The sequence below is a fragment of the Callorhinchus milii genome, unplaced genomic scaffold (assembly GCF_018977255.1).
Source record: "Callorhinchus milii isolate IMCB2004 unplaced genomic scaffold, IMCB_Cmil_1.0 Scaffold2, whole genome shotgun sequence".
Classification (NCBI taxonomy): Eukaryota; Metazoa; Chordata; class Chondrichthyes; order Chimaeriformes; family Callorhinchidae; genus Callorhinchus; species Callorhinchus milii.
Window position 1 is genome coordinate 66468070 of NW_024704743.1, and position 23516 is coordinate 66491585.

Genomic DNA, 23516 nt, shown 5'->3' on the forward strand with positions numbered 1-23516 from the left:
CCCTAAAACACAGTGTGCTGCTTGAGCACAAATCCAAAATTATGTTTTATGTCTATGTTAAATTACAAATCAACGAATATTTATATCACTGTATTTAAGGCAATTGGACCCAGTAAGCAATGCATTTAACTTTCTTGTCAATTGGTTGACTACACTATTCTTCCACCTCAAGATAAGTGATATACCAGTCAGACCTCATTTAAATCATCAGGCAAGCAGTCCCTAGAGACTGTTTACGCAGCCTCAGGGTGACTGATACCTTGTACCATTCCAGTTGGATCCTACAGAGGATCTGTATATTGAAAGCTCCAATGTTTTACTTTAAGTAGTATTAAAAGTTTGTACAGAAAGATAGTGGTGAAGATAATGGAGTATTTTTCTTTTTACTCTGTAGAATACAACAAGAAGAAGAATATTTACTGGATAGAATTACTTGTACTTACCCTTATTATTGATTTGTCAAATAATAAACCTAATTGTCTGTGTAGAGGTACATTAGAGTGCATTTCCATGTTTAGTCACAGCATTAGGTCTGTTTACAAGCGAAACACCTGGGTACAATTGCAGACAGGGCGAAACCTTGGGCAAGTTTCCTTACTCCACACACCTAATAATAATCCCTCCAAAACAAAACAATAATAAATTGGTCATTTTTAATCCACGACTGTTTGTGGGACACTGCTGTGCGCAATTGGCTGCCGCGTTTCGCCAACAAATATACAGTCATTTCACTTTACGGTCTATTCTGTGAGATATCTAGAAGTCGTGAAAAGCGCTATATCAAATGCAAGGATTATTATTATTATAAAATCATCACTCTGCATTCAGGTTCTTTTTCTAGGCTGGTGGCAGAAACTAGTTACAAGTTCAAAACCATACATCATGCAAGGAACCCTGTGATGTCTGCATTCTCAGTCTCTGCAGTGTTCAAATTGTCTGTGTACCTTCTTCCTCCAGATGCTCTTTAAGACAACTTGCCTTATACTACACAAAGTCTAGTGATCATTCATCCAATGCTTTCATGATCCTTTTAGAATGCTACGTGATGTACTCCTTGCAACAACCTTGTAAAGATTGTATATGGCTTATGAACTATACAAGCCTTATGGTTGTATCATAGTGTTTGACGATAATTTACAATCATTCTATTGATCACAACAGTTTTATATGTGGCTCACTGCTTTACTGCATTAGGTTAGGCAGAGTACTATAAATGCAGGATTAATGCTATGGTCTGTCCAGAGGCACAGATTTACTACAGCAACAGGTCAAGTGACAATGATAACATCTATGTCTCGGGGATTTTTCTTCATTTCAGCAGTGGAATGTAACATAATGTATCTGATAGATTTGAAACAGCTTTTCTCTTACTGAGAAAACTTGATTTGTGCCTTAATTGTACTCATGTTTAACATTAAAAAGTGTAAAATCATTATGAGGCTTATTTTAGTCAATACCACCCCCTTAATCATTGCTTTAATAAGCAATTTACTACTTGGGTGGTAAGGCTTAACGTCTGTTCACAGCACAAAATGCAACATAGTCGTGATAACAACAAAAAATAGTTTCAATTCAAAAACAGCAATCTGACAGTTAGTGCTAAACACTTGCAAACATGTTTACAAGCAGAAAAATATTCCCCGTTGTTCTCTGAAAAACAAAATTGTGCGTTCGTTTCATTGCATTTTAACTGGGGTTGGTGGAAATCAATAAATATCGATAAACAATGCTATTTGTCAATTTGCAATGTTCTGTAATCTGTGGGAAATACTTTTTGATCGATTTTAATGATTTTTCCCACTATATAATATAATTTACACTCATATAGTAATAATAATCCTTGCATTTGATATAGTGCTTTTCACGTCTTCTAGATGTCTCAAACCGCTTCACAGAATAGAATGTAAAGTGAATTGACTGTATATTTGTGGGCGAAATGCGGCAGCCAATTGCGCAGAGCAGTGTCCCACAAACAGTCGTGGATTGAAGTGACCAATTTATTATTGTTTTTTTTGAGGGATTATTATCAGGCGTGTGGAATAAAGAAACTTGCCCAAGATTTCAGCCTGCCAGGAATTGAACTCAGGTCTCTCGCTTGCAAAGCGAATGCTCTCACCACTGAGCTACAGGACTGATGGTACTAGCTCAGCCTCCGAGTCAACAGTGTGATGTCCTTTGAGATGGCCTCCAACATAAACCCACGTTATGAATGTAAACTGTTAGGGAGTGTTACAATGTTAGCAGAAATGGGGGTAATGAAAACATTGGTGGTAGAAGTATTTACTTCATTAAGGAACATAGTACCTTTTACATTGGGAGGACAACCCAGAGTGCCTGACAATTCTGTCTAGGCACTGGAGCTATGAGTTGGAGCTGACGGGAGTGAGGAGGGGAAGATACGGTCAAAGGGGTATGTTTTGATGTGCACCTTGAAAGAGGGGAGGAAGAGACGGCTTGTGTTCCTGATCATCAGGCAGCATTGCTTGCGCATGACGTGCTTGTGCCACATGTAGGAAGTGACACCAAATGATTGTTGAAAACATCACCCAAAAATATACACTTAACAAATTCCAACATTGGTATAATTTATTCAATAAATACATTTTAGTCACTCATTGAATTGTTAACCTATTCACTCAATTTACTGTCCTCAAAAACACATATATTTTAACACAGTAAAACAAACTGAATGTTCCAGAATAAACTTTCTTTGAGTATAGTTAATAAATATCCACATGTGGGCAGCCAAAGGACAAAAGGCAAAGCTGCACCCACTTCATGGCAGCTGGACTGAGTGGGAAGAGCAGCAGTAACAGACCTTCAAGCAGTACTGCACCTGCTCAGAAGTTCTGGATCACAAGTATGCAATGCCTTTTAAATAAATAATAATAATAATACCTACCACGTAGGGAGCTTCACAGGATATATTGAAAAAGTATAATGACTGTATATTTTGTATAGGTAAAGTGTAGTCACTATGTATTCTATAGGCAAACACTGCAGACAATCTACGTATAGCAATTACCCACAGACAGCCATGAAGTAAATGACCTAACGCCCTTCTCGTTCCAAGTAATGCCATGGAAAATATGTTCACCTGAACAGGCAGATGGTACCAGCTTAACGTCTCATCTGAAGGATGATAGTTCTAACAATGCAGCATACCCCCAGCGCTGTATTGTATTTTCAGCCTAGACTATATGAGTTCATAGTCACAACTCTAGTCTTGAACCCACAACCTCTGACTCAGAAGTGAGAGTGCTACTAACTGAGCCAGGCTGACACCTATAATAAGCACAAGTAGAAGAAAATAGCACTTGTCTGCCACACTAAATATTTTTTGACAGTTGACAATCATTTGACATAAAAGCCCACCAGGGGCATGACAGACAGAGTGGCCAATAAATTGCCTAGATGTGTGGCTTACCTTGTCATCATCTTCGCATGTCATGACATTGGAAAACGGGATCTCGGCTTTGAACATCTTGCGACAGTGCATGAGTTGAACAAGCAAGTAACACACGGTTTTGAATTTCATTCTTTTTGCAGGTTTTATGTCTGAGAGAATCAACCCGGGAAATATCTGTCAATACAAGAAAGAGAGGGAGGGAGAATGAAAAATCAATCACACTTACAGCTCAGATATTTTTGTAACAGATACATATAGTACTACATTGTTCAAGTAACATTCTACAAGGACTGTGCAGTGAAGGGGGATAGAATATAACCTTTTTGCCTCTGGGACCTGACTTTTTCCGACCTCAGACTTATTTGATGAGTCGAAAGGATCTATAAATGAAGAGTTTGAGCAATCTCAAACCACTTCCCTGTAGGCACAAATCCATAGGAGAAAGGTCAACACTCACTGGAACTCTAATGTTGAAGTGAAAGTGCAGATTATACTTGTCCTGGAAATTTCTATTTCTGACACCAAGTGTTAGAAGTGGAAAAGTATTCAATTTCCCACTCTTATAATCAGCATAGGTTTCCAATAATAATCATTTAAACGTACCTCTCTCTCTCACCCCAATGCAGATTAACCAGTAAATTCTACTGACCGTTATACAATTTTTGAAGTCTATTTGCAAAGAATAAAAAGGACACTGTAATGATAAAAGGAAGCCCTTCAACCTTAGAAGCTGAAGTCATGGAATCATTGTTGTTGTTATTCTCTGAGCCCATTCAAATGAAGCAATGACCTTTTGAAAGCAAGTGCTTGGAATTTCACACAGTGAGGATCAATGTTATGGTATTTCTTAACAAGATTTCTGAATTAGGAAATTGGAATAGAGTCTCTTTCAGGGAAATATAAAGTTGCCAATGTAGCTTACTTTGATCTAAAATTAAATATATATGTGGTCCTTGAAATATGTCAGGATATTGTTGCTTTTTTAGTTAAAATTGTCTTCTCTTAATTTTTCCCCCACTTAGTCGACTTTTGGGATTCACAGCTGTTTAATATTTCAAACCTGATGCCACAATTTGTCCATTTGAGTTTGTTTTACAAATACAGTATTTGAAATCAGACCTCAATATCAATACATTCTTCTCAGTGATCAATGGCACACTTTGGCGTCAACTGGGTGCCCAATTAACAAGTTTAATTGCAAGTTCAATAAGATGTTCAATCTTCTCACAATTACAGGATGAAACACCTCATGAAAACATTGCAAATTAGTAATGTTTCTTCACATGTGGAAATCAGAACAAAAATTCAGATCACTTAAAACACTTCTTTGAGGGCTGCATTTGAGGAAAACAGTATTATAATCTCTCTAACCCAAGGACGCTCAAGAGCTCCTTATTATAATACTTTTCAAAGAAATAGGCGTAATGTTATTACAGAAAGTTAAAGTAATGAGATTTCGTGCAGATTTTAATACAAAAGCGTGCTGTAAAATTAACATAAAATCAAAGAGGTAAAAATTATGGCATTCTTAAGCATGTTTTGTTCCTTAATTATCAACAGGATCACTAAGAAGCACTTTTTCAATTGGAACCTGTCTTTAATAAATGGGTTAGGATTAACCAACACCCCCTACCAACCTACATACCAATTTCCCTCAGGCTTCTCTGAATGGAGACAGCTGTGATCTTTGTTTTGATTTTTAAGTGAGGGACTGGATTTTGAATCCTGGACACAAGAATTTTTAAGACAAGTACCTGGCAAAGATCATGAAATTCATAATTGTACCAGACTGAGTCAGGAGTGTTCAGTCCCACAGCTGTCATTAAAGTCAGGCTGAGGAAGGGATGTGTTCAATAGAATAGGGAATAATGGGGGAAAGGTGAAGGGAATCGGAGGAGTGGGGGATCATGTGGAGGAAAAACCACTGACATGGACTAATTGTGCTGAATTACTTGTTTGTATACCATAGCACTCAATATAACTCCATGTAATCATAATTTCTATCTACACCTTAACTGTTGTAGTGATAAGTAAGGAACAGAAATCATTTAGGAATACTACACTTTGATTGCTTAGTTGGCTCAAAATTCGACCTAGTATAAGGCCTGTAATACCGTTTGTTTAAACATTGAAGATATTACAGAAATGTCGGCAGTTCTTAAATTCAATCTTAATTTTGAAGCAGCTGCTTTTAAGATGGCAAAAACACTTTCAAACTATGACTGAATTTAAGAATATTTCACAATTCTGCCCCGTCATATATTTTAGGATACAATGGTTTGGGGGATTGAAACTAGATAGAATTTCAAGCCTATAAATGTTTCTTTGATAAAAGGAGGTATTTCGTCCATCATATCTGTGGTGATAGCATTCCCTCTGGATCTATTTGCTCTAATCCCATTGCTCTGCTCTTTCCTCATAACCTTTGACAGTAACACTTTCAAACAGCCAGCTACTTTAAGCAGATTTGCTTCACATGTCTATACTGCAAATTTAGCAAGTCAAGAGGACATTATTTAAATTTACGTCAGATGAAAACAAAAATATTGTGTGCTAATTACTTTTTTGCCTAACTTCACTAAAACTACAAGATCTCAGTGTTACATTATATTTTGTGAAGATTAACCAATGCTTACCTTCCTTCGATGAGACGGCACAATGAAAAAGGTTTCAATGCTGTGCTTTTTTAAGAAACTGTTTCTCTCATGTCCGAGCCCTGGCTCAACTTCATAATCCCCATTCAGGCACTCCAACGTGGTCTTTGTTATATGAACCTTCCTGAAAGCAATGAAAGTAAAGACATCAAAGAAAAATAATACTGCAGGCAATTGCTGAAATAATTGTGAACCTGAACAAGTGCTGTATCTCTGCCAAGGAATGTGAATTACTTTAATGATTAATCTCAGGTAATTAGAAATATAGAATCTATCATCAGTACAGATCTTAAGTTTTTCCCTTTTTTGGGGGTCAACCAGGTGTCTGACACATGTGGAAACCCATGATAAGAGTACCCAAGCCAAACTGAAAATTCAACAAATACATGCCCACCTACACAAAGAAACATCAACAACAACAGCTTGTATTTATATAGCACCCCACATGCAGGATAGTGTCCCAGAGCAATCATTAACCTTGTGTCTGGAATGGATTTTGCAGTTTACCTATTTCAGGAGAGTATTGGACACTGGTTGGCAAGAGCCAAGGTCCCCAGAGTGGATTGCTGGAGTTTAACCAACTCAAATCACATAGCTTTCCATTGAGAGCACTATCTGGCAAGCTTTTGGTGTTTGTCCAGCTAGGACAAACCTAAGCCACCCTATGGCTTGCATAGTTAACAGGAGCTGAGTGGGAAGATTCCCTGCTCCCAGCCTTTCCCAACTACTCAACAATAGCAGTAAAGGCATTAAGAAATACTGGAATTCTATTATTATTTCCCTTGAATCATCAAAATATATTTTAAAAATCCTGAAGAAAGCTGGAGTAACAATTGCAACTTGTGACTGGTTACTTAACATTATATTTAAATGCAAACAGTAAGTGGGCTTGTTCACAGCCTGGAGACCCCAGGGCTAGCCTGGCCAACTATGAAATGTTCATATTTGACCATAGAGAGCACGACGTCCACCCCTCTTTGGCAGATCAACACCAAAACATGGGCATTCAGCAAAAAAAAANCTAAGTCCAATTTAGGATTTACAAAATTTACAAAAGAAAAATTGCCTGCCACAGATTTTAAAAAATGGCGAGCACTGAGACCTTAAAAGGAAGTATCCATCCTTTTGCCTGGAGGGAAATGCCACCACTTGCTAGGGAGAACATATGTTATCGTAATTTGCAGATGACTAAGAACTTTACCTCAGTACCACTGAAGGAGAACATTCAGCCCATCGATCCTATGTTATTGCCAATGCCCTCCATGGAGCTAAGGGTTCTAATCCAATTCTTTCTTGTTTCCTCCATCCTTTTATATTTTCCTCCTCTTTAACTAATTCCTTCTATATATTGTATCAGCTTTCCACGTGAAAACAGTCTAGCTAACCTCCCCCTAACTTTGACTGGGTTTATGCTTCCTCATTAACAAATCACCAGTCAGCAGGAATAATCTTTAACTCTCTATCCTATTACCTTTCAAAACTTTGAAGAGCTCTGATAGATTGTTTCTTAACTGTAACATTGCCCACCTCCCACTCTACCTCTCTCCCCAGGTCACTTTCATTATTTCCAGGCTTGACGACACTATTGTCCTTCACACTGGACTGCACAGCACTTCTCTACATGGGCTCCAAACTATCCAAAACTCTGCAGCCCAGGTTCTCTCCTGTACCCAGCTCCATGAGCCGCTCACACCATCCTTGCTCGTCAACATTGTTTCCCTGTCACCCAGCAGATCAAATTCAAGATCCTCATTCTCACCTTGAAATCCCATAATGGTCTTGTCCCACACTACCTCTGTGACCTCTTTCAACACTGCCAACCCAGAAACTCCCTTCACTCAGCAAACATTACTCTGCTGCATGTCCCCCGTTCCATTTGTCCCATCATTGGCAGCCAGACTTTCAGACATTCTGCCCCACTCTCTGGAATTCTATCACAGAATCCTTCTGATTCGCTCGCTCCTTCCCCTCATTCGAGACCCACGTTACGACATCCTGGTTAACTGCGCTTTCAGTCATCTTTCCCCTCCCTAACCCCTCGGCTCCCAACCCACCATGACCCAGATGTGTGGTTATCCAACACAGCCAAGCACTTTGAATCATCCTTTCAATGTAAAACGTGGCACAGCATATAAATGTAAATTGTATGGCATTCTAACTTTCTTAATTCCAGTGAAAGCAGTCCTAAAATAAATTCTGTATTTCTTATGAGACTGAGAAGTCCAGTTATATAAAACAGCTGCTCTCCAGGCCTGGTGAGTGGAAAACAAAACAAAGGAACTAATTCGTAAATAAGACTAGTGCATGACTCTTGATTGATCCAATCTATCATCATTTCCATTTTTAATCTCTCAATTTTTCCACACTAAATCCTTTTTGGGGATTAGTTTCCACCAGCAGCAGTTCAAGTTATATTTTTAGGCAGGAAAAAAAGTCCAATACACAAGGCGGTGGCTAACAAAGAAACGAAAGTCCTAGGGATTGGGCAAAACACTGTAGGGTTAATACACTAACCCTTAATCTTTGTGACTGAGATTCGAATCCAGCCAGGCAGATGGAATTAAAGTCTCTTTCTGCTGACTACAAGGGTTTTATATCAAATGATTTGGTAGAGTCAACCCAGTTCCTAATGATGTAAAATAAAACATTTAAATCTGTAGTAACTGGTACAAAATTGGTTGTCTCACTTGAAGAGACCACGAGGAAATTAAATGTCATTCTTTTGCAATGAGAAGATAAACTCAAAGCACAGTAATCCAGCTAGAACTTGATGGCACGTCAGCAGATCTTCACAAAGTGGATAGGTTACCAGGAATGGTGCTGAGGGACAAGACATGGATTAATTTTGGAAAAAAACTTAATGCTGTTATGAAAAGATGGTAAAATGAGTATTTTGGATGTATGCGATCAAAGAATGACATTCTTTATCTGAACCTCTCCTGTGAATTGTCAATAGTTTGTTGACTATTGTCTGTCGAACAAAGACCTTGTTTATTTTATTTTTTGTCCAACACAAAACTCAATTATATTTGTGCTGTCTATTAGGGACAGAAATATTTCCCCCCTTCAAAACAATGAAAGGAATTGACCCTCAGAGTTTTGTTAGCCAGTCATAATCTGTATGTCTATGAGTGTGCGTGTGTGTGTGATAGCTGTCTAAAAGATTACTCCCTCTTTCAATTTGTTCAAAGGCCTGTTAAAGACCCACCTCTTTGACCACACATTCAGTTCCATGTTTGCTCCCCACCCCTCCTCAGCTCCCACCCTCAGGGTGCCAAGCCAGTATTTGGGATGACATGAATGGCACTATATAGATGTAAATTTATATTGTGATCATACAGCACTCACTTCCTATTTTGACACTATTTTCACATCAAACATTGATCTGGTCAAATCTATAATGTGACCAAGTTAGTGTAATGTATGCAGTATTCTTTACATATTCTTCAAATTAACACGAGTGAAAATAATATGCAAGTTGATTATCACTGCAATTAGCGATGTTTAGTGTAAACTTTTGGAGTTTCGCCCAGTGTCCTGGCCAACAATCCTCTAAATGAAGTTAGTCATTTGCTTCATGGCTGTTAGTGGGATACTGCTGTATGCAAATTGGCTGTCACTTTTGCATACAAAATATATAGTCACTACACTTTACAGCAAATCTTGTGTAATGCATTGAGACGTTCTTTCAACGAGGTGATAAGGCACTTTATCAAATGCAAGGATTTTATTAGCTAACAATCTCAACCTCACACTGAATCTCCAGTAGCACACTGACTGCACACAATGTGGCTTCTCTCCTCAATTACTCTATCCCTCCCCACCACCAATTGATCCAGTTCTTAAATTTGATCTGTTGCCATGTTGGATTTTCCTTTTTTGGGCCTCAGAGAATGTTTATTTGTTTTGGGCTTTAAAAGGTTTGTTCTGAATTTACTTAGTTGGATCTTTAGAAAGTGGTGAGATTTGTGCTTTCCTGGCTCGGATAATGTTATGGGAGAGCATCAGAAGTCATTTCTGGCCTGGGAATAACATGAATTTTGCCATTATTGTAAATTGTAGCAATAATTATCACCAGCCATAATGTAATTAATATGCAAATTAAAACCAGCCTCTATTAAACATATGTGGAGTACTGTAGCTCAGTGGTTAGAGCACTTGCCTCTCAAGCGAGAGACCTGGTTTTGATTCCCGGCAGGGCGAAACCATGGGCAAGTTTCCTAACTCCACATGCCTGATAATAATCCTTCAAGAAAGAAAAAACAATAATAACTTGGTCATTCAATGCATGACTGTTTGTGGGAAACTGTTGTGAGTAATTGGCAGCCATGTTTCTCCCACAAAATATACAGTCAATTCACTTTACAGTATATTCTGTGAAGCGCTTTAGGACATTTAGAAGATGTGAAGAGCGCGATATCAAATGCAAGGATTATTATTATTATATTATTATAATCCTTGCATTTGATATAGTGCCTTTTGTATCAGGAGGATGTCTTAAAGCACTTAACAAGATTTACTGTATATTGCAGTGAGTATGCATTTTGAAGGTAAATGTGCCAAGCTAATTTGCATGCAACATTGTCCTACAAATAGCCGTCAAGCGAATGATCAATTCATCTGAGAATTGTTGGTCAGGAAGTGAGGCACAGGTACTGTCTTTAAATTGTTTTCTACTGTGTTGATTTTTATATTCATTTCAGTGAATTGGATTTATTTCTGCACTAATGAAGCTAATACTTGAGTGACTTCATAAACTCTTAAGACTACACTCCACAGAAGAATTCACAGGTTTTATTCATCAAACAAAACAAAACATGAAAAGGTAACATTGAAACATAGCCATTCTGTTAAGAGTAGTGCTACAATTGTTATCAAATCTTAAAAGCTATTTGTAGTGTGTGTATATGTTTGAATGAAAGGTTCACTTACCCAGGCAGTCCACCAGCTTCCATTACATTTGCCAGGGTCACATCATTGGACCAAACGTCATACTGCCACTTGCGAAGACCAAGCACCCCACAGAGCACCCTCCCTGTATGGAGACCCACACGCATGTTCAAATCAACCTCCGTCGCTTCAGCTACAGACCTACAAACAGTGAAGATCATAGAAAAGATCAATATAAGCAAGATGGTGGCAATATAAGCTAGATGGGATAGTTTTAAAAGGGGTGAAGGAACACAGAGACCTGGGGGTTCATATAAGTAAATCTTTGAAGGTGGCACAACAGGTAGATAAAACTGTTAAAAAAAAAAGCATATGGGATACTAGGCTTCATAAATAGGGGCATGGAATACAAAAGTCAGCAAGTTATAATGAACTTTTATAAAACACTGATTAGGCCTCAGCTAGAGTACTGTGTTCAGTTCTGGGCGCCACACTTTAGGATGGATGTTAAGGCACTGGAGAGGGTGCAAAGGTGATTTCCTAGGATGGTACCAGGAATGAGTGACTTCAGTTATGAGGAGAGGCTAGAGAAGCCAGGATTATTCTCCTTCAAGCAGAGAAGGTTAAGAGGAGACTTAATAGAAGTTTTCAAAATTATGAGGGGATTCAATAGGATGAACAAGGAGAAACTACTTCCACTGGCGGGTGGGTCGGTAACCTGAGGACACCGATTTAAAATAGTTGTTGAAAGAAACAGAGGAGAGGTGAGGAGACATTTTTTTACACAGCGAGTTGTTCGGATCTGGAATGCATTGCCTGAAAGGGTGGTGGAAGCCGATTTGACAACAACTTTTAAGAGAGAAGCAGATAATTATTTGGGTAGGTCAAATTTGCAGGGCTATAGGGAGAGAGTGGGGGAATGGGATTGATTTGGATAGCTCTTTTCAAAGACCCAGCACAGACACGATGGGCCAAATGGCCTCCTTATGCGCTGCATAATTCTATGATTCTATAATTCTACGATTAGTTATCATTTGGTGGAGGCATCTTCACATTTTATTCTGGATGGGAAAACATTGACAGACAAAGTGCAAATTGCATACAAGTGAGCCCACTGAACTTGGCATTGTTCTGGAGATTAAACCTAGAGTAGAAATCCTTTAATTAATTTACAACTTTAATTTGTGCAAATAGCATGCAGCAAGTATTTACCTCTTCAGTAACACTATCAATCTTTCATAATGAATAGTCAAAACTGAAATAAAATGCAGATCTCTAACCAGAGCAGCAGAGGGTTCAAGCAAAACTAGGTTATAATACAGATTTCTGCCAAAGAACAGATGGAAATTAATAAGGCTCTAATGGTTCCCTCTTGCAATTATAAGAAATAATCTGATTTCATTAAACAGTTGAGTGTCATTCTCTACTGCACTGTTTTCAAAGGTGTTATGTCAGTGTAGTGAAGGTAGGAAGGGAAAAGCTTATGAATGCTAAAACAGCCAAAACACAATTTCTTTCTACTACAAGGACTGCAATGAAAATTCCTGCCCAACAGCATGTCAGAACTATAGTTATATTCATGTTGCTATTTTATTTACTTTCAACAATGATTCTTAACAGTAAATCTCATTCAGAGAATTTCAAATACCAATTCTGACTTAATACACCCAATTGACAGACCAACTTAACATAGATGGTTCATGAAATTGTCTTCATTTGCACAAATATAGAAAATAATACAAGCATATTTTCTGCTTTCTTCTGCAAAGTTGGATTTAATGTTTATAATAATAATCCTTGCATTTGATATAGCGTCTTATTACGTCTTCTAGATGTCTCAAAGGACTTCACAGAATATACTGTAAACTAATTGAATGTATATTTTGTGGGCAAAATGTGGCAGCCAATTGCACACAGCAGTGTCCCACAAACAGTCATGGATGAAGTGACCAAATTATTATTATTTTTTGAAGGGATTATTACCCCCGGAAAAACGATCCACCAATCGACTAACAACCAGGTTGCTATTTATTGCTAGGTAAACAGAGGTGTGGGGAGTGAGGAAACTTGCCCAACATTTTGCCCTTACTTAGAATCGAATCCAGATCCTCTCACTTGTGAGGGAGTACTCTAACCACTAAACTACAGGATTACAGGTATTTAAACATCTAACAAATTACTGTATATAACCAGACAGATTATTATGCTAACAGTAAAGTGATGTTAATAATGTCTATTTATTACATAGATTACAATTTTGTTGCAATTTTGATCAGCCTTTTTACTCTATAATATAACTAAAAGATAAACAATAAAATAATACACAAGCATGTCAATTTATTTTATATTTGTGACTGTCCTACACATTTTACCCACGCATTTTTATTTATTTCATGTCAGTCCATTCTCTTTCCCTTATCAAACGAAGCCACCCCCACTTTATATGTACATTTTGTGTCACACATGTTTATGTGACATTATCAAGTAAATATCTGAATGAATTTGCTGTACATAATCATCAACATGAGCATATTAATACAAGCAAAGAAACTAAAAAGTGTATTGCTGAGAAAAAAAATCTGTTTAAGGTGATAAATTTACAACAGAAATATTTGTCCGATCCAGACATATAGTATAAGCAGAAGCCGGATATAAAAAAGTTTTTCAGACTTTCCTTACTTCATGTAATATATTAAGACAGACAATTTAAAATTAATAATTATTCAAATCCACAAAGGTATTTCATTATATAACGTGTTACAGATAGAATCAAACCATTTGGCTCAACAGTCCATGCCAGTGTTTAAACCTTCTCTCCTCCTAAACCACTCCCCTATATTCTCTGTACTCTTTTTTCCTCATGGTTGCATCAAGTTGTTTTTCTCTCACAAAAACATTGATGCCTTCTGCTTTAAGCCCAGCTTGCGGCAGCAATGTCCATGCTCTTAAACTCCCTTTTAGATCTGATACTGGCTATCTTATGTTTATTCCCCCCCACTCCCATTATGGTATGTATGCTAATATAGGATCAAATTCAAAAAAAAAATTTGTTCAAAAAGAGAAGGGAGTTTCTCTCTTCCACTGTCCTAGTCAACAATCACCTAAATAAAAATCTGTCATTCACTGCGTGGCTGTTTGTAGAACATTGCTGTGAACAAAATTGGTTGCTGTATTCGGCCACAAATACACAGTCACCCCACTTCACAGTCAATCCTGTGAAGTACTTTGAGACGGTCCTTCTGACATGAAAGTCTCTATACCAAATGCAAGGATTATTATTATTATTCAATTTCTCTTACTGTTAATGGGATTCCTTAATAAACGATCTGTGTCACACAAATACAACTCCTTCCGAAAGTTATCTTATCAACCCATGGGAATTGCTCTCTAATACAAGCTACTTGTGGAGTGCACTTGCAAAGGGTGACAGAGTTCTAATGGGATTCCTTATTAGGACATTGTATTAAACAATACATTACAAATCAGTCCCTGAGATAGTGGTATGATATTGTATGTACTAGTGGTAAATGGGGAAAATAAAGTTTAAAAAGAGACAAAGACAGCTATATATATCTTCAAGCTAATCTTGTTTATATAAGAAATAGGAGCAGGAGTAGGCCATTCAGCCCCTCGAGCTGCCCCGCTTGAAAAATACAGTTGTCACTTCAAATATATCTTTTGGAAGGCCAAAAGTCTGCCAAAGCTAAAAAGAACAAACGTTACAATGTTAGCAACAAGAAAGCATATATAAAGTCAACAAACTTCGTAAAGTGCCACAGGCAAAATTGAAAAATGCCTACTGAGCTGAAAGAGTGAATCGAATGATTATTTCCAGGTGCACATCAAAGCATGTTCACCAAAATAAATTCCCTCCAACTGGGCAAGAGAATAAAACTTCAAAATTCATCATATAATACCTGAGATTGAAACCTCAAATGTCTCACAAAATCTCAGACTTTAAAAATATATTATGATTTTTAATGTAATCTCCCATTAGAGTAAAGATAGAACACAATGTATACCGCATACAAATAAAACTCAAATTTATCTGCAGAAGCTCTGCTCTACTAAAATCTGCATTTGCACTGCACCGGAATATAGAAAACTCATCCATATTTTAGTAGAAAGTGTCTTCATAAGTAATACACAACTCCTTTTTGTCTCCAAGTCAGTCATGAGGCCTTTCATCAGCAGCACTTGATCCATTGTAGAGGCCAATTCTGTGAGCAGCAATAAGGTATTAGGAATGATCTGAACATTCTAAACACAGTCTATTGCTGTGCAACAGGAAGACCTATCATCAGATTTTCCACAGGGTTTAAATTTGGGAGGGAAATGGTAGTCACATGCGGCAGAAGCCAACCATTTATTACCTATTACCTGTGTTTGGAATTAAATTGCACTCTCTCCCTGGAGGGATGCATCCTGTTTTACCTAATTCCAGAGTGTAGTAGGCATATGTTGGCAAGAGGTAAGGCTTGGTGACCCTTAATGAGTTGAGTTTACTGCTGGAGTTTAACCAGTTAAAACTGCATAGCTTGCCATTGACAGCTCTATCTGTCAAGCTTTCCCACTAGCATTCCAGCTAAGACCACCCAACCCATTAGGGTTTGAGCTTTTGGGTTTAATGGGAGATGAGTGGAAAGAATCCCTGCCCCTAGTCTACTTCATCAATGAGCCAGACTGGATGCCCTTTGAGCAGCAGTGCCCTGGAGTACTGTGAATCTGACGGGCTCAGCAACCGGACGACTGAGACCACCACAGAGATTTGACTCGATTCCAACATTCCAATGGATTATCAGGAGTGGTGGTTGAGGCCAGGACACTGGACTCATTTAAGACACATGCTACATATTGCTACAGACACCACACCTGGTAATCCATTGGAATGTTGGAATTGCCTTGGGATGTCCTCCCGACATGAAAGGGCTTTAAAAATATAATTTTGTTGTTGTTGTTGTTGATGGTGGGGTTCTGGAAGAATGAATAGGCTAAAGGTCTTCTTCATTCACATTTTTCATGACCTTGTGAATCTGCTGACCCAACTGATGTATATATTTATATGTATAAAGGAACCTTTCTTCACATTGTTCTGGGATCTAACAAATCAGCGTTCTTTAAAAACATCTGAAAGCCTTTGCAAGGGAGAGGTGCACCTTCTTCATCTGTTGCCGAAATGACTCATCCGAACGTCCTTTCAGAGATGGGCCCTCCAAATGCAGAAAAGTAAAGAAATAGAAATAAAAATCATTATTTTTGATTTTTCTTCACATAAAAGTTTTCCAGTCAGTGATATGTGATCTTATGGTTTGAAAGCACTGTTTAAAGTTTGCACAAAATTATAAAGTTAGGCAGATATTTCACTAAAATATATTTAGTTGTTTTATACATAAAGAATTACATCAATTCTAATATTGTAGTTGGTAGTAGTTACTATCAAGCCCATTGTGGCTTTCCACTTAACAAAACTATTTTATTTACCTGATTTTGAAGTAAAAGATGTTCATTCCTCTCACTTTTGACTCCAGCATATTCTTTCCCTCCTGGCAATGAGTATTTCAAAATCAGTTCATGCAGACAGTTAACCATTCAGTATGTAGGCTGCTCCTCCGCCTGGTGGGAATGGTAACTGTTTCTGAAATGTAGAGCCCAACTTGACTCTTTTTTCTCCAGGGAGTTCTGATGACATTTAATATATTCACCTGGAAGCCCCCTGCCTTGCAACAGTACCTGTAATTTTTTCCCACGTGTAAATCTTTCATGGTTATCCATTTCAAAGATGTGCTTTTGAAATATTGCACCAATCTAATGTGATACTCACAGTAATCACTGCATGTGCAGCACAGCACTGCAGTGTGTTCACTACTCAACTATACTGTCCCCACATGCAGAGTCATTGGTTTTCAATGCCACATTCCTAATACTGATATGAACTGATTTTAATCACAGTGACTTTCTAAAACCAGAGTAAAGATACACCTCATCTAAATGTGACCTATGCTCAAAAGCTGGCTTAACTCTCGAGTCTGACACCATATAACTCGGTACGAAGTGCAGGGTGATCAAAGTTAATTGGATTCACTCAGTAAAGTGCAAAATGCAATATTTTATAACACCTTTAACAGTTTATTATCACATTAAATGGGTTACAAAATGATGAAATTTCAGTTCATAATTATTGGCTAATTTCCAGTCTGAACATCCCCTGACTTCAACACAATGGATTGGTCCAAAGTCTCGTTTTGTCAATTAATCTGTTCACAATTTGATGTGCTGTTTAGAGATAGCAGGCAAAAATATTTTCTATCAACCCCAGAATGCTGCTTCACATACCATTTGTCATACCTGTATCCCATTTTTGTTTGCCATTTTCTGTGATCAGATGCACATAATTCTTCAACCCATCTTTGGCCAAAGGCAGAGGGGTGTTCCAAGCGATAATTATCTCAAAATCTGTTGTAAAACTTTATATATTTTCACTCCATCCTCTAACTTTTTTTTCTCAAATACTAATTGAAAATATTTACTGACAAGTTAAACTTATATCAGAAAATATAAAATGTATAAATAACACTGAAGGAATACTATCCGCCCTCCCACATCCATTGCCTTAGAATAGCTATTTCAATAACCAGCTGATAAGTTTTCGTATCATGCTAAATGCTCAATCCTACTTTATCAATCCTATTTCCTAGCTTTTAGTGATGTATAATTTGTTCCATTTCTTAATAATTAATCTTATTAGTGTTCTCATTGAATTGTGTTCCAGAAGTAAATCAAGTTACGTGTGCTGTGTTCGCCTACAAAAATACATCCAGTCACACTTCTTTGCAATATATCCTGTGAAGCACTTTGAGACTTCTGAATGATGTGATAAGACTCTTTACAAAATGTGAGGATTATTATTAGGTTAGAGCAGAAATACCAAAAGTCAGTGTGACATTCGCCTGGTTACCAGGAGCTCCTTATTTGTGCAACTCAAATTTCTCAGTAAGCAATCATATTAATATAGGAAAAGAGGAAGTCATTCAGCCCATCAAACCTGTTACATAATCACATTAAGAAATCTTGTAAGTTATAGAACAGTATAGCAAAATTACATTTGTATAGCGTCTTTCACGTCGGGAGGACATCCCAAGGAGCTGAACATTCAGGGATTAGGACCCAAGCAGGGGGCTGGGGTTGGGATCAGGGAGGGCAGAGAGGGTAGGAGGGTGGTCAAAGGCACGGTCAAAGAGGAGGGTCTTAAGGTGTGCCTTAAAGGAGGCAAGGGAGGGAGTGAGGTGAACAGAATGTGGGATGGAGTTCCAGAGGGTGGGGGCAGAGAGGCTGAAGGTCCGCCCGCCGATGGTGGGGCATGCCATGCGGGGAACATGGAGCAGGCCGGAGCCTGCTGAGAGGAGGGAGCGGACAGGTTGATAAGGGGTTAGCGGGTCAGAGAGGTAGGAGAGGACAAGGCCATGGAGGATCCTGAAGGTGAGGACGAGAATTTTGAACTCGATCCTCTGAGAGATGAGGAGCCAGTGGAGCTGGGCGAGGGTGGGGATGATGGGGTCATGGAGCCTAGTGCAGGAGAGGACACAAGCTACAGAGGTCTGGATGATCTGTAGCTTGGGGAACGAAGAGTTGGGAAGGCCGACAAACAGAGAATTGGCACAGTCAAGCCTGGATGTAATGAAGGCATGTATGAAGTTATGCCTTCTTTCCACAATTTTCTCCTACTTTACATTATCCTTTGCTCTTTATTCTCTGCTTAATTTCTTATTTCAATGTTTAAACTAGAGGAACACTTTATGACCAAAACATCAGGGTGAATTCTATGACATATGATATATTATTTATCATTGGTGCTAATTGTCACTTTGTTGATAAATACAGTTCACAAGGCCAGTCAATAGAAAACAGGCTCTGAATCTGTCCTCCCCTCTTCTGTCACATCGGTTGATCCCAAAGTTGGCCCATGATGGCCCATGCACTTGCTGGTTCAAGGAATGGAGAGCTGAGTCCCAGCAAATGCCTTAAATCTTATGCATAATAATACTAATATTAATCCTTGCATTTGATTTAGCGAGTTATCATGACATTGAGACGTCTCAAAGCACTTCACAGAATATACTGTAACGTGGATTGACTATGTTTTTGGGAGGCAAAATAATTTAATTATTGTTGAATTACCCGAGTAGCCTGCCAACCAACATTTATCAATGATGTGATAATTATCGACACTGACAATGAACACGTCAAATCTCACAGGTTTCACTCCATCATTTCTGAACATTTTCTTTTCTTAGTTTGTGTCCAAGTATCACATATCTTATCAGCTATGCCGAGAATGGTCCCTTCAGATGTTTCTATTACTGAAGTACCTCTGTCTATGCGACAAACAAACTCCTTTGCAAATATAATTTAATCCAAAAGCTTTACCTTAACAGGTTTTAGAAATAACTGAGGTGTCCCAATGTGAAATGGATCTTTGAGTGAATATCAAATGAGATGAGAATCATAGAATGATGCCACACTAAAACTGGCCAATTGACCATTGAAGTCTGCAGTGGTAAACTTTATTTGCTATTCCACATGAATCGCCTAATCTCCACATTTTCCTGCTTGTTCTCCATACCCTTTAATGCTCCTTGTTTTCAAACATCTGTCTAATTCCTTTTTAAAGTAATTTATAGATTCTGCTTGAACCGGTTTGTGGCAGAATATTCCATATTAAGTGCCTAACTTAAGTGTCTAAGTGTCACTTTTGGAAGTGTCTTCCGTTTAAATATTTTTTTTACTGACTACCATTTTATTCTTGTGATTATCTAAAATGTTGTACTTCTGGTTACTGACTCATCAACCAGTAGAAATAATCTATTACTATTTATCTTATCATAACCCTTCGCAAACTTAAAGAATGCTATTAGGTCACTCTATAACCTGCTCAGGTTCAGTGAATAGGGTTCCTACCTTCTCAAGTCTCTATTCATAACTGAACCTGGTAACAACAACAACAGCAAAATTACATTTGTATAGTGCCTTTCACGTCAGGAGGACATCCCAAGTCGCTGAACATCATAGTAAATAAAACAATAATAATTTGATTACTCAATCCATGGCTGTTTTTGGAACATGTCTGTGTGTAATTGGCTGTCACATTTCACCCCAAAAATATACAGTCAATTAAATTTACAGTATATTCTGTGAAGTGCTTTGAGACATTTCAAAAATGTGATAGGACGCAATATCAAATGCAAGGATTATTATTATTATGATTATACATCTCTGCTGCACCTTTTCTATTGCTTTTATACCTTTCCTGTAATGGGGTTCGCAAAACTGCACATAAAATTCCAACTGTGGCCTAAACAAGGTCTTGCACATGGTCACAATTACTTCCTTGCTTTTTATTCTATGCCTCTAGAAACAAAAACTAAGGATTCAATTTTTCCTATTTTATGATTTTAGTTAGCTATATAGTCACATTTAATGAAATTTCCTTCTGCATTCCAAAGTCCCACTGTTACTGTACTCTATTTAAACATTTACCAATTTAAATGTTTTTCCTTTTTCCTATTCTTACAATCAAAAAAAGAGACTGCCACTAAAGAAGAGAATATCCAGGCAAGATCATCTTCAAGTATTTAACAACAACAAGATTCCATTTATAGAGTGCCTTTCACGTCGGGAGGACGTCCCAAGGCGCTGGAGATTTAAGATCTGAAGGGTAGAGATAAACAGAACCCTATTGATGTTTGGGAACTGTCAATAAGATAATACTTATTTTAAATATCAGTTACTGAAACCTAAATAAATAGTAATAGATTATTGGAGTCCTGTAGCTCAGTGGTTAGAGCACTCGCTTTGCAAGTGAGAGACCTGAGTTCAATTCCAGGCAGAGGGCGAAACCTTGGGCAAGTTTCCTTACTCCACACACCTAATAATAATCCCTCCAAAAACCAAAAACAATAATTAAATTGGTCATTTTCAATCTACGACTGTTTGTGGGACATTGCTGTGCGCAATTGGCTGCCGCGTTCGCCCACAAATATACAGTCAATTCACTTTACAGTGTGTTCTGTGAAGCGCTTTGGGACGTCCTCCCGACGTGAAAAGCGCTATATCAAATGCAAGGATTATTATTATTATTATTATTATAAGCGAGAGGATCTGGATTTGATTCCTGGGCAGGAGAAAATGTTGGCCAAGTTTCCTTACTCCACATGCCTCTGCTTACCTTGCAGTAAGTAGGAATCTGGTTGTTAGTCGATTGGCGGATTGCTTTTAATAATTCCTTAAAAAAGTTTGGTCACTCAATTCACAACTGTTTGTGGGACTCTGCTGTGCATAATTCGTTTCACCCACAAAATATACAGTCAATTCACTTTGCAGTTATTCTGTGAAGTGCTTTGAGATGTCTAGAAGACATGATAAGGCTTATGTCAAATGCAAGGATTATTACTATTATTTAATTACTTAGCACAGAGGTGAACTTGAATGCTGAGTTTCTGGATTACCCAGCGAGAAGGTGGACAGATTGTGTCGGCAAATCTAAGAGGATTAGACAGCTTTTGACAAACAAAATCAGTAGAAGGATTTAAGACATAGCACAATACAGTAATATTTTGTTATTTTTTTTAAAATTTGCTTATTTTGAGACTGATAAATCTCAATGCTCTTTTCCAGTCCTCTACATTTCTATGTTCCAAGGTGAAAGTCTAAAATGCTCTGTTTAGATTCCCAGGATTGAATGATCAGTCAAGCATGCTTATGTTTAAAGTAAAGTATCCAATTATGACAAACAAGGTAACGCTCAAATGAATCCAGTATTAAGTGAAGGTCAAGAGTCCTTCTGCTGAGGAGAAGAGACTGTTTTTTTTAGGGGGGACAGTCAGAAAAAGAAATATTGCTTATAGGCAAATAGCTTGAAAAACCTTTTGCATGTTTCGTGTACATTTGTTGCCTTTTTCTAAATAATAGTGAGTAATGTGGAAATGACAAATATACTGAGATATAGAGTGTTGTATGAGGAGGAAGAATTATGGTCAAAAGAGATTGTCACTACATTTAATCCAGCTACTCACATCCCCTGCCTTGCTCGCCCGACTATTGGCTGGCGGGCTTTCCGCCACTCTGCCCCCACCCTCTGGAACTCCATCCCAAAATCCGTCCGTCTTTGCCTCTCTTGCCACCTTCAAGACCCATGTCAAGAACCTCCTCTTTGACTGTGCTTTTGATCTCCCTGTTTCCCCCACCCTCCCTCACCCCAACACCCAACTTGGGTCTGTAACTCTGTCTGTCCAGCGCCTTGGGACGTCCTCCTGACGTGAAAGAAGTTATACAAATGTAATTTTATTCGTGTTGTTTCTTTCCAGCGATTATTTCATTTCAGTCCTGTTACATTAGTTCTCTTTGCACTATTTGGTCTCATTAATAAAAAAAATTGTGCAAAATATCAATAAAGATCTAGAAAAAGAGCTTGACATAATTCTTTGTGACTACTTTAAAAAGAATGCTCTTGGTGAGATTGTCTCTAGAAAAAAATCATGTGATTTAGAACTGAACTAACTACTGAGGACAACAGTCTAGTCTAGAAGTAAGGACATATCCTTCAATACACTCAGCTACCACAAAACATTCAAGAGCAGGGATAGGAGAAACTGCAACTAGGAACAGAAGAGTCACATAGGAAGATTGCTTTGAGGGAAAGGTATTTTGAAATTTGACTTATTGTATGAATTAAACGACAAAGGAGAATAGATATCCATTTGGCTTAAGTCATTGTGAAGGCATCACAAGGCTTTTGAGCAAATCTATTTATCCTTGCACTATGTGTTGATAGAGAAGACTCCCAGATCAGTGTTGTATAAGCCTGCGCACATTGGGATATTGGATGCCAAAGGGAATACAGCAACTTTCGACCCCCAAGTAAGGCAATGACCACCTAAAATCTGAAGAGAAGGTGAAGCTTTGAACTCTCCCAAAATGTAAACTCTATACTATTCAGCCAAATCTGCAAAATGCTCGATTCAGATACCAGGTATAACCTCATAGGTCTGTTGTAGTATACTAAAATTGTCCAAAACTGGCAGGAGCCTGAAAGGGGCTCCTACAAATGTAGCACTGAGTGCTTGTATATGGAAGAGAGGTATAGAAGGGCAAAAGGAGATTTATTTATGAATATAACATTCCTCTTAACTCTATCTAAGAAGGAGCCACTACCTGTAATTCCTTCAGTGTTGGCCACATAATGGAGCCTGTGTGGGATCTGGTCAATGTTAAATGCTGAACAACTCACTGCAACAGACATATGGCATAGGTGCCACTCCTAAGAGTTTTCAAGAACATTTTTATTTATGGTATTTTAATGCAATCTGCGGCATAAGATTGAGCAGCAAGTGGACTAAACTTCCAGTCAGTGTTACGTGTAGTGTCTTTGCAGATGAATGATTATAATGAGGAAATCCCTTCAGCAGCCAACATTGTTGAAGGCATTATGCATATCGCCAACTGGAAATTCATCCCTAAATACTTTCAAATATGTAGGTAGATAACTATCCCAGCACAGATAATAAAGG

At 38.0% G+C, this 23516-nt stretch overlaps 1 protein-coding gene across 1 annotated transcript in view; it reads right to left on the reverse strand.

The window, feature by feature from the left end:
* Positions 1 to 23516, reverse strand: part of LOC103187011 (adenylate cyclase type 1) — a 129555-nt gene that overhangs the window by 63014 nt on the left and 43025 nt on the right. Inside the window, exons 6-8 of the mRNA XM_042332456.1 lie at positions 10996 to 11154; positions 6046 to 6187; positions 3428 to 3583 (exon numbers count right to left, since the gene is read on the reverse strand). Coding sequence (XP_042188390.1) covers positions 3428 to 3583; positions 6046 to 6187; positions 10996 to 11154 — 457 coding nt within the window. The remainder of the gene's footprint in view (positions 1 to 3427; positions 3584 to 6045; positions 6188 to 10995; positions 11155 to 23516) is intronic.